Source organism: Eutrigla gurnardus (assembly GCF_963514095.1).
Source record: "Eutrigla gurnardus genome assembly, chromosome: 9".
In the NCBI taxonomy this organism is placed as follows: domain Eukaryota; kingdom Metazoa; phylum Chordata; class Actinopteri; order Perciformes; family Triglidae; genus Eutrigla; species Eutrigla gurnardus.
Genome location: NC_139923.1, coordinates 27235893 through 27248014, shown reverse-complemented (window position 1 = coordinate 27248014; position 12122 = coordinate 27235893). Strand labels below are relative to the sequence as shown.

The 12122-nt window shown below is 42.0% G+C and overlaps 1 protein-coding gene across 1 annotated transcript in view; it reads left to right on the top strand.

Moving 5' to 3' along the window:
• Window positions 1-3424, top strand: part of il34 (interleukin 34) — a 34731-nt gene extending 31307 nt beyond the window's left edge. Inside the window, exon 8 of the mRNA XM_084017348.1 lies at window positions 2706-3424. Coding sequence (XP_083873474.1) covers window positions 2706-2842 — 137 coding nt within the window. The 3' untranslated portion in view covers window positions 2843-3424. The remainder of the gene's footprint in view (window positions 1-2705) is intronic.
• Window positions 3425-12122: the final 8698 nt, after the last annotated feature.

Sequence of the window (12122 nt, the reverse complement as noted above, 5' to 3'; positions counted from 1 at the left end):
AGACTCTTCTCTATTCTGGCGCCTCAAGTCTTTCTTTTGACAAATGTACTTATTGTAAGTCGCTTTGGACAAAAGCGTCTGCTAAATGCCCTAAATGTAAATGTAATGTAAATGTATAGCATGCCACACATCTGCTGGTTTACTACAGAGTTACGAATGGCAATAAACGGATAAAAAAGAAATAACAACTTTTAAAAATGCTTGTTTTCTGAGCGGTGTTCGGATCGATGTTTGTACCATAGACACTCTGGTTTCTACTCATAGTTTCGTTCGGTCTCTGCACCAATGTGAGGTTCTATCCTAGAGCACTGGGAGACCACAGATCGCTACCATATTTTTTGTCTCCATTTCTGATTCTGAATTTTGAGTGATGACAGGAGGAGACTCTCAATGCTGATGGGCTTTCACGTCACAGCGGAACACAAATATTTACGCTTCAGTTGAGCAACCAAATTCCCTTTACGTTTGGTGTGCCTGCCTGCCTGCCTGTTCAGTCATCAACCTGTCAGCTGTGAGTACTAACAATAGTCGTGATTACGTTTATTATCATTTGGGTGGAGCGGATTTGGAGGGAAGCCTGATGGGGAGCTGGTGCCGCTTGCTCCTTTCATTGGGAATTGTCCTGGGTTTCTTTTTCCGTTTCTTTTCATCTGACCTCGACTTTAACAAAGAAGTCAACGTTTACAACCGTGGCACTGCGGTATATCACCCAATATCAAATGGTAGTGTGCATCACAATCACAGGGTCTGTTAGCAGCATGCTTCAGTAGCACAAACATCACTTCAGCAGCCAACAGACGTCAGACTTCAACAGAGGGTTTTTTGTTGCTTCTCTAGTATCAAGTCTTCATATTAGCCCGCGTTGAATCAAGCTCTTGTTCTTGAAACAGACAGACTCAGATTGTTAATGTTAGTGTCTGACAACATTATGGGAAGGACCGTTGAGAGATTATTTATGTCCAACCAAAAATAGCAGCTACGTTGCTCTAGCTAAAGACGCCAGACAGTAACATTACATTGATCGTAAAACATACTTCATTGGAAGTTGACAGAAGCAAAATAAAACTCCCCAAACCAATCTTCTCTTCCAACAGTGTTCTCAGCGGCAGATAAACCTTTCATTCCCCTCGTTGGATGTGAAAATATTCTAGCTATAGTTTATAGCTTTATGTGGACTGCGATGTTTTATTGTATGTTTGTAAATGTGGAGCCCAGGGAGGTTAGCTTAAAGATCACAGCTAACGGAGATCCTTTAATAAACTAATCTGAACCAACCACAAACCTCCAAATCTAGAAAAAACAGCCTGAAAATCGAGATAATCTGAAATGACAGTTGTTGGAGCTGGCTGATGCTACGCTACCATTAGCCAGTCCATGGTCAAGGGGGCGGGGCTTGGCAAAAGGGTCAATTTGAATGTTAGTCAAAAAGCGCAATGGAATAGCTGACATCGACCTAGTGAAGGAATAGTTCAACCTTCTGGTTAAAAAAAAAGTGTACTTCCTTTCCTGTTTAATATGAAGCTACCTGCCTATTAACTTTTAGCACAAAGACGTCAAACACCTTATATTTGTTTAATCTATTAATACTCTCAAGTATAACAAATGTATGCAAAGTGTCAGACTGTTTGGTCAGGATCAAAAACTTCCTTTGCTGACTTTAAAGTGTTTTCTCAACCTGCAGATCGGACCCACGCAGAGCCGCGTATCTGCGGCCCAGATGGAGAATGTAATAACGTTCCCTCACGTCGGTATGCAATACATTCAGACTCGTAGTTGGGATGTGGCAGCAGCGTACGCTGTTTGAGGCCCTCGCACCTGGAGCACACACGGGTACCGCATTCCTGGAGAAAACGCTTCCACAGTGTGCGTCTCCAGCGGGTGTTAAAGTGATCGTTTAGCCAAAATCTCATAATCGCTCAAGGATCAAATGTTCAGACCCATGTGGAGCCTGAAAATCTTCTACTTTTGCGCTCAGCTTTGGGCTTGTTGCACGTGATGTCATTATCATAGAGTCCAAATATCCATCCATCCATCCATCCATTGTCTACCGCTTATCCTGTATTCAGGGTCGCGGGGGGGCTGGAGCCGATCCCAGCTGTCATTGGGCGAAGAGAGTCCAAATATCTGTTAAAAAAAAAAAAAAAAATTCTTGTTTTGATCGCAATTTACATACTACTACTACTACTACTACTACTACTATTAAGTGCTTAAATAGTACTTATTATGACCAACCCCATTATAAAAACAGAATAATCCGGCTAGCTCTTTCTCCCTGGCTGCCAGTCTTTAGACTAAACTAAGCTATGGCTCATCCTGCGTGTATTTGATGTATTTGGAGTGACCAAAAACTCTACTTTTTCAAGTTGTTCAATCATGAAATAGACACCACATTGTCTAAGGACGTCTGTGCATGGTTTTTGAAAGTTACAAGATACTTAGTCGCTGCGGTTTAGACGCAGTATAAATACCACCAATATACCGCCGTTTTGAGAAGCTACAGCTGCAACTACTTTGTACGTGACTCCTCAAAATGTTGAAACCTGAGAACAGAGATGCTTAAGTCGAGTGGCTCTGAATTGTCCTGAGGCTCGTATCCATACGAGACGGAGACGCGGCCCCCGGATTCACGGCGGGCCAATAAAGCATGTGGTATTATAGATTATTTTGGAAGTTAATCCAGTTTCTCTTTTTTGTCTACTTTTCAGACTGCGGTGTTTCCCATTGGAGGAAAGGCAGGAAGAAAGACTTAAATCCTGAAAAGCTGAGAAGAGGCCGGCGGGGTGAAGTTGTCCCTGTTGGTACTGATGATAAGGGATTGTTATCGTATCTCCCCTTGAGCTGATATTAAAAAAAAGGGGGTATAAAAAAAGGACAATCCACACGGAAATGAGAAGGTTCAGTCCCGATTTGTGAACATCAATTAGTCTTTTCCAAAAATCTGTCAAACAGAACTAAGTTTGTCTTGATGCGATGACGAAGCAAACATTTTGTTTCTACAGGATTTTTTCCCCAATTCTCCGTTACACAGTGAGCCCAAAGTATTTGCCTCTCAGCTCAGATGACATGTTGTTTCAAAGTTTGGGAGAGAGATTTTTTCATGTTCACATAAATTCACTCAACAGATCATGAAAATTGATGTCACTGGGGCGTTGCCAAAATTCCTGCCCCCCAAAAAAGCCTGCAACGCGCTCCAATGGTTCACCTACCGGGACGAGCGAGTAGCAGTGAGAGAGGCTGCACAATATAGAGATAAACTACAGCTGAGTTCTCTTCTATTAAAGCCGTCGTCAAACATCGTACACAAGCTGAACTTCATAGCTACAGGCAAAACTGACTACTGTTCTCTTTTCTTTCTTTCTTTTTTAAAAAAAACATATTTTATTATTCAGCGAAACAAGACGGAGCCTAATACGCACATGCATTACAGCGTAAAAAACAAAAAGGTGTGGGTTGTGTGTGTATTGGAGAAGGATTCGTGTGTGTGTAAGTGTGCATGTGCATGCAAGTGTAGAGGGATGGGTGGGGGAGGGGCGTGGGGGGGGGGGGCTTGGTCTTTTGATTTTATACATTTTTGATTATGTTGTGTTGTGGCAGGCGTTTCCCTCCTTCAGCCGCTACTGCTTTCAATTCCCTCTTCAGTTGCTGACTGTGCATTTATGACCTACAGCTTCCATTTAAGATCCAGATCCAGAGCCATATCGCAGAACTCAAAAGCTGCTCGTTTTAGCCCAATTTCATGCATTTATCTTTCTCGGCGATACGTATTTATTATGCATGAAGAGTGAGAGCTGAAGCTGGGCGACTCGTCACTCTCCATCCAAGTCATGCAAAGAAAATGTTCATGCCAACCCTAGATCTGTTAAGGGTTTGTTGTTTATTCGTTTGACTTTATCACCCTTGCAAAGCTTTAAAGGTTGACGTCAGCTTTTCAAATATGATGTAATGTCATGGTCTGATTTGTTTGTACTTCACACTCAGGCCTCAAATATATTTATAAAACTAGAATTTATATATTTTTAAACAGATGGATAATCTAAAAAAAAAAAATAGCATGCTGAAAATGTGCAGTTTGAATAATTTCATTTCATCCCAGGCCGGTTTGGGGTATTTTTTTCATCGCTGCTTTCAGAATTTCAGCTGTGAACACGCTGTAAAAGTGAAACCTGAAACTCAACTATTCCAACATATTATAGTGTGGAATCGTTATTCTCAACTATTCTTCAACTCAAGGCTATCTGGTCAATTAAATGTTTAAATCGTCAGGTTTGACTAAAATGTGCAGTATACACACACATATCAACATGATCATGCTTCAGTTTAATAGACGCGATATGATTACAGGGCCTTAAACATGTATAATGCTTTGGGCATATAAAGGACACTGTCGGCCTCCTCTGGGTCTTTTTCAACATTGCAAGATTTGCTCATATTTTTGCTGTTTGTGCTGACTTTTAGCTTGATGCCTGCAAATCCAGACTTCCCAGTGTTAATTTTATAGTGTTAACACATCTTTAACCCTCCATTACTTTTGAGCCAACTGTTTATTATGATATCAACAGATGTTACCAGAGTTGATTTTTTTCCAAAAACACTAAAAAATCCTGTGCAGATAGGAAAAAACATATAGTTGTTAAGAGTACTCAAAAATGTTGTGTTATATCACTTAATTAAATAAGATTGAAATTAACTGCTATGTTGCACTTTGTATGTGATAACCAAAAGGGTATGAATTCAGTTATAAAAAAAAGTAAGACCTACAAATGAACTAGAAATGGCTCTTACTGTACACTATTTATGTTGCCCGTCTCTGCCACTCTTCAGGGCGACAACGAGGATTTAGATACGTACACAGCGACGGGTTGAGCCTGATTCTGAAAGGCGCTGTGGTGACGCCAGCATTTAATGATGTAATGACTATGGGTGTATTGCTCTGAATGCAACAAGTGTATTTTTTTATTATACTTAATCATATATAAGTGTATGGTTGCCCTTTTTATAACCGTAACAGCATTTTAAGTTGTATTCAAAGATGCCTTATTGTGAACATTATAAGTGATATTTCCCAAAGCAACAGAGAGGTGACGACTGCAAACACATGGATGGTATTTGTCTGTGGTCTTCAGAAACACATCTTTTTTTTTATACACAAAATATTGAATTTATTTATTTTTTTGAAAATGTATAATGCTATGTGACAATACTTTAATGAAAGAAATAAAATGAAATAGCTATTTTTATCAACTAACCTCTGTTTCCAGTCATTATTAATCTTCATAAATATGCTGCTGTTTGCCAAATAAAATGCAGGTCTTTCACTCCCAGAATCTGCTTGACCCACTGTCCCGGTTTGGGGGGTTACAGCCCTGTGTGCTCCGATTTCCACCGGCACCATGATGCCTTTGCTCTCCATGTCATTTCTAGCTCCTCTTTTAGCCCCATGGTATTTTTCAAGCTTCTCGTGTTTCTTCTTGCTGATGTCACCGTCGCTTTGGAAGGCCACAACCGCGAGGCTGGTTCGCCACCTCCAGTTGATCAGTCCGGATCTGGAAGTCCCACAGGTTCTCCACCACCTTTGGAGGTGTCTTTGTTTTTTAACCTCGGGACTTCCAGTCCAACTCAGCACAGATGTTCCTGTAAACTATATAAACAGTGTATAAATACATTCATGATCATGCTTGGAGGTCCTTTATTGGTACATGAGTTTGTTGGCAAGGGATTCTTTGTTTTAGTTTGAAACAAAAATAACATAAATATATCTTTTAACATTCATTTTGAAACAAATATCCATTTTGAGCCAGGTGGGACAACAGTTGGTTACCCTGGGGTGTTTTTTAAGAGATTGGAGGACATGGCTGGTTTCCAGGAAAAGCTATTACTCTAGTATTGAAAGAATGCCGGGGCCCCAAAAAAAGGTTGAGAGTTGGGGTGACCAGAACCTTTCAACATGGTGGAGGACAGATTCAGTAATGGACGGCACATTATTCCTTATTAGCTGTTTCTTGTGTACATCATTTTAATCTGCACTTAACCTAATGAGCTTGATTTCTATCCATAACAAATAGACTATAGCCTGCTAGCGTGCCCAACAACAAAGCACTTGAACGTTTCACTTTCTTAGTTAGAGTATTTACCTTCACGTTCAAAGCGCTGGAGTCCGCCGCCAAATGCTAATATGCAAAGAAATGCAAATGGTTAACCTTGTACTTTCACATAATTAAAGATTGTAATTGAAATTGTGATTATCTTGTGACTTCGTAACCCATGAAGAAACAAACCTCTAACAAATGCTGATTTTTTTTTTTTTTTTTTTTTATGAATTGAGGGTTGCATAAAAATTATGTTATGGGTCCTTCCCAAAATAAAGTGACTCTGGCTACATCGAGACATCACCTTACCAATGGAAACTGTCCGGCTCCGCTACTGACTATGTGAAGACCCTCAAAGAAAAGATAATATTAAACATTTCTGAATTAAGGGAACTGCAGTGTTTTGAGAGGAGATGAACGATAAATATTGGCTGTGATGTCAAGTACTTGTCTCCAAAGAAAATGGGGTGGGGGTGGGGAATTAAACACACTAAAAGGTACCCCTGGGCCTGGAAAAGTTATAAGCCAGCTTTTATTCATCCAAAAAGATCCTTTAGAATTTGGAATGAGATTTGCAATGTATCCCGCTTTCACCTCTGCTCAGCACTTTAATTATTTTTCTTATATTTCTTTCATTAAACCACGATGACGCCAAAGTTTTTTATTATTTTGACCGGTTTGTAAAGCCAAATGTGGTCGAATCAGTAAAGCTTAACAATGTGACCCTGTGCTCATAAGCAGTGATGGGAGCCTCTCCATAGACTTCTGCAAAGCCCCAATGGAGGTGAAAATCATCTATCACAGGGTTGATGTTAAAAAAATCATATGTTATATATGATATGTATCTTGAAATTCTTCCTCCATGACCTCAAACATCCATCCATCCATTTTCTACCGCTTATCCTGTATTTAGGGTCACGGGTGACCTCAAACAATGAAAGACAAAATAAAAGCCTTCTTCAAAGCATTTCTTAGTAATGGTTCAAAAACACTACTTTAACGTTGCTGGAGGTGAAAGTATCAACAGGAGCTTCACAGTCTGAGACAGGCTGTTGTTACATCACGTTTCAAGGCCACCATCATCATACCTGTACCAAACCTGCTCCATACAGCTTCAGTGACTATCGCCCTGTGGCACTGACCCCCATCATTATGAAGTGCTCTGAACGCTTAGTCATGTCACACATTAATCAACACCTCCTTCAGTAATTGGCTGCTGGACGTCCTCAGTGAGAGGCAACAAGCAGTGCGAGTTAGCAACGAACCACTCGTTCAGCACAGGGGCCCCCGAAGGCACACCAACCTACAGCACAAATCACACGGTGAAGTTTGCAGACAAGTTCCCCTGTGCTCATAAGCAGTGATGGGAGCCTCTCTCTGGACTTCTGCCACGCCCCTAATGGAGGGCTTTATCCAAGTGGTGAAGATCATCTGTCACAGGGTTGGAGATAAAAATCATCCATCACAGGGTTGGAGATAAAAATCATCCATCACAGGGTTGGAGATAAAGACCTGTATCTCAGGTATGGCCTTTAATATGGGTCAGGCCAATAAGAGCTTGTCAGAGACCAAAGGATTCAAGTTATTTATAACATCACGGGTTGTGGCCGCAGGGGGAAAGCAAAGAGAATCAAGCTTTTAGAAGCAAAATAGAGCATTCGGGGTATCTCTTTGTGAATCACAGCGATCCTCGACCACTTTGCACACGTCCAACTCGTTCTGGTGGCACTTCGGAGCACTGACCAAGTTGCATTATTTTGGGCAATCGGAGTGAGATCATGCTTACATGACAGTGAGAGTAGCCGGAAGGGCGTGGCTTCAGTGAGAGGTTGAGAGGTCACCAGGGGTACAGACAGTTGTTTTGGTGGGAGACTGATTGGAATGTGATTTACAGGTAGAGGAGCTAAATGTTAGTTTGACAGTCCATGCTTATTTGTTCACTTGAGAAATGTCTTGTCACTCATTCCCTCCACTTGAATAGAATTCACACAGTTTAATTTGATCAAGTATTCATTCAGAAGTAATGCCTTCACAGTCCGGCATGGTTTTGATAGCCTTTCTGATGCGTGAAAGTTTATAAAACAAACAAAACAATGTACTAAAAGAAATCTTCCAAAACTGAGCTGGATTTAGTACCCTTCTCCGACCATTGGAACCTCACAGCATATACCCAGGGGGCAAAATCCCATTTTTTTGGAAAACAGACACGGAGCGTTGTAAAAGGTTTGACACCAGAAATGATATCTAGGACCTTCAAGGAATAAAACCTGGGTGGACAACCCGGTCAACTAGCTGCTGGAAAGCTACAGGGGGCCAAAACCCCTCTATTTGGGTAATTTTCCTGGCAAAATTATGTAAATGCAAATATTTAGGTACTACAATGGAATAAATAGTCATACAACTATAAAATTTGACAGAGAGTATCATGACACATAGGGGGAGGCATGGAAACAAGATTCTGGGGCTTGTTGCAACTCAATTTTAAGATATCACCCTCAACATCCCAAAAAAGACAAAAAAAAGTACTGTTCGCCTGACAAATTCTCATGAACATTATTATTTTTCAGCACTTTATGGAGAATATCTATGCCCAACATGTATATACAAAACTTCCTTAATTCATAAGCTTCCATTTGAGTCCAAGATGGCCTTTCTATCTCAAAAGCCTCACTTGCTGTGGCCAACGGTCTTCTCTCTATCCCAAATCGAGAATTGTGCTGAAATAGAATTTCCAGTCAGTGTTCTACCAGATGGGGTTAACTGCTGTTTCTTCATTTTTTCTTCTATCATTTGTACAAATCAATGCCTCAGTGTTTATGAAAAATATGCAATATTGATCAATGAAGAAACAAAATTCCTGGCAGCAAAACATTTATTTTCATTTAAATGTTCATAAATTGAACATAGAATAACCATCCTCATGGCCAGAACTAGAACATAGGATTGGGATTTAATAGGATTTAATAATAATAGGATTTAAAAAAAAAAAAACCATGACATATATATGTCCAAATTACAGCAGGTACAACACGTTTTGGTGTTAGTACCTAGTTTTCTGATTCACTGCTGCTGTCACTGAGCTCCAATGTCACAGTGTTTAATCTGTTGCATCTGGTTGTCAGTCCCTGGCAACGGCACCCTATGTAGCATGGAACTGCCTTCTTTGCACAGGAACAGTTCTTCTGGCAGCCTTTGACACATCCACATGAGATTGTCTTGTTCATTGACACAGGCCAGGCTGGCTTTGTAGAAGGGATAGGAACTGTTTTTCCATTATCCATAGACCATCCAAATTCTGTGCATAAGGGAATATCTGGCTTGGATATGTGTGCACTCTTGTCAATGAGTGTTGCTAGAGCAGCCCTTTTCAGGTGCAGGAGAAATGCATCTTCTGTTGGGGGTAGTAGCTTTAAGAGTGTTGATTTGTTGTTCAGGAACTTGTATGCTCTTAGTTTGCCCAGGTCTGAATCCTCAAAGTGATCTGCTGTGGCTGTATACACAGCTATGGTGAGGTCCCGTGCCTGCTTCAGGACGTCATCTGTTATGGCATCGGTTGAGTTCTCACCAAATTCTTTAAGTGCAGGTATGTCCAGAATCATGCTGTTCTTAAACCATGCCTTCTTCCCAGTGAAATATGGGTAACTAGTTGTATCTCTGCCACTCAGACTGTGGACAAATGGCATTGCACAACACTGTGAAGGTCCCAGTGCCACAACCATTTCATGGATAGGCAGGTATGCATTTTGGGCTGTTCTCACCCACAGCTCTGCTAGATCACTTAGATGCGTTGCACCATAGTACAGACACATGGTAATGACGTCAGTGTCATTTGCATGTATGACAACTCTGTCAACTCCTTCATTCTGGACACTGTAGAGGGTGTGGAGTATGATCCTGGTGTCAGCCTCCTGCTGTGTAGACTCCAGAGCAGGAACATGCATAACAGACCCTTCTGTCAGCACCACACTCTTGGTCTCTTCTTTGAAACCACCACCCAGGTAGAGATGAGTTGGGCCAAGAACAGGCCCCAGTTGCTCATTCTCACACCATTTATCACAGAGGAAGCTCAGAAGATTTGCTTTGTTAGCTGAGACTGCAAAAAACTCATTTGGGTCTGGAGCTGTGAACTGCTCACTGACTTCATACACTTTGGCTGGTTTTGATCGGGCGTATCTCTTCTCCTGCTCAGCTGATTTAAGGCTGGGCCCACTGTACCTGTCACAACAGAAGTGTATGATCTGAGTGCAAGCAGGCACATCATTCAGCAGCAAGCTTTTGTATCGCTTAGCAATGGTTCCAAATAGTTCACCTTTTTGAAAAGACCAGTGTCGTATGGCACACATAGCATCAACTACTACTGCTGTCTTTTTGCCATCTTGAAGCAGATTAGGGATGCTGTTCACTTTGGTCTCCTCTTTCAGAATCTTTACTAGGCTTGCCTTGGTACCATTTCTCATACTGCCATCTTCCTGGAAGAGGGATGGGGGAAAGTCACTGCACTCATGGTTGCCGATGAAGTCCACAATGTTGAGTTCGCCACCACTAGCAATGATCTGTGTCATGCGCAGAAGGGCAGTAACTTCATTGCTCTTGCCAGATGAAGATGTTTTACCCTCAGACTTCTTTGAGACTTTCGTGTTTTGTGTGTGGAAGGTGTTAAGCTTCACAATAGTTGTCTTCTTCTGATCACTGGACAGTGACTCTGACAGAGCCTTCAAACCAAGTACTTTCACATTTGTCAGGTTGTCCTTGACTGTGGAATCTGCACATTGTCCAGTTGATATGTTGATCAGGCATGGCGTGGCTGTTGTGAATGGGTTGGTCTCTACTGCTGCCATGACCTTGACTACCATCTCTGCATCCCTGGTGACACGACTCCAACCAGATTCATGGTGTGGGCTGGAGGAATGAATGTGCAACATAGACTTGAGCTCTGCAGAGATGGCTGCAGTGAGTGGTTTTGTGAAAAGCCACTTCATCCGGGCAGCAGGGTTGAGTGTAATGCCATCTAAACCGCTTGCCTCCTTGGCATCTGCATTATATGTCTGCTCCAGAAGCATGTCAGGGGAGACCCCATTGTGACTGCCATCTGCTCTCCTCCCAACAAATGCACCTGCCATCAGTGCTTCATGTACCTCTGGAGCTGTTTCAGGTAGTTTCTTCATCTCGGCCAAATACAGAGGCAAAGATTGCTGCCCATATTTATAGTGACCTGCTGCAGTGAGGTAAGGCAGCATTTGTGCTGATTCAGAGAGATGGCCTACCCAGTTGCCTTCTCGTTGGTAGTAAATGAACCTGTGAAGAATGTCGGACATCTCCAGGAAGATTGACCAGAAAACGGATGTTGGTTGTTCACTCAGTGATTTCTGAAAAAGCAACATCTGCTCCCGTAGAACTGATAACTGTGGATGTGACATCTGGATGATCTCCAACTTCTGAGTGGCAGTAGCATCTTTCTCAAACAACCTCTTCACAACATTTTCGACCTGTGATTGCCAGTGTTCTGTTTCTCTGTCTGCTGCCCATGTCTCAAATGCTTCCCAGTACAAGCGCCACATTGCCTCACTGAGGATCCTGAGGGCATGTAGTGTTTGATAGTAGTCAGCCTTCTCACCAAACATCTTCTTGACAGTCCCTTCCTGACATAGACCAGCTGCGACAAGAAGATCTTCTGCACCTGCATCCCTGATGATTTTGCAAACAGCCTTCATATAGTTATGAGCTTGGTGAAAGCCCCCTAGCAGCAAGATTACACTGTCAAAGTCATCTCTGTGCTTGTCTCTGATGGTAACTGCAAGTTCATATGTAGCCTGGTCTCCAGTGATAATGGTATACTTGTCTCCCAGTGCATGTGATGTATTGACCAGCCGTTTCATCTCTTCTTTCATCACTGCGGGATCAGTTGGAGATGCTGGGATGAGAGGAAGATAACCAATGGTGCTGGCCTGTCTATGTGGATGGAGGTCTGCACAGAAGGCAGAAAATCCAGGCAGTACTGCATCTGGAGGAGAATTCAACAGCTGTGAAGTTGTAACC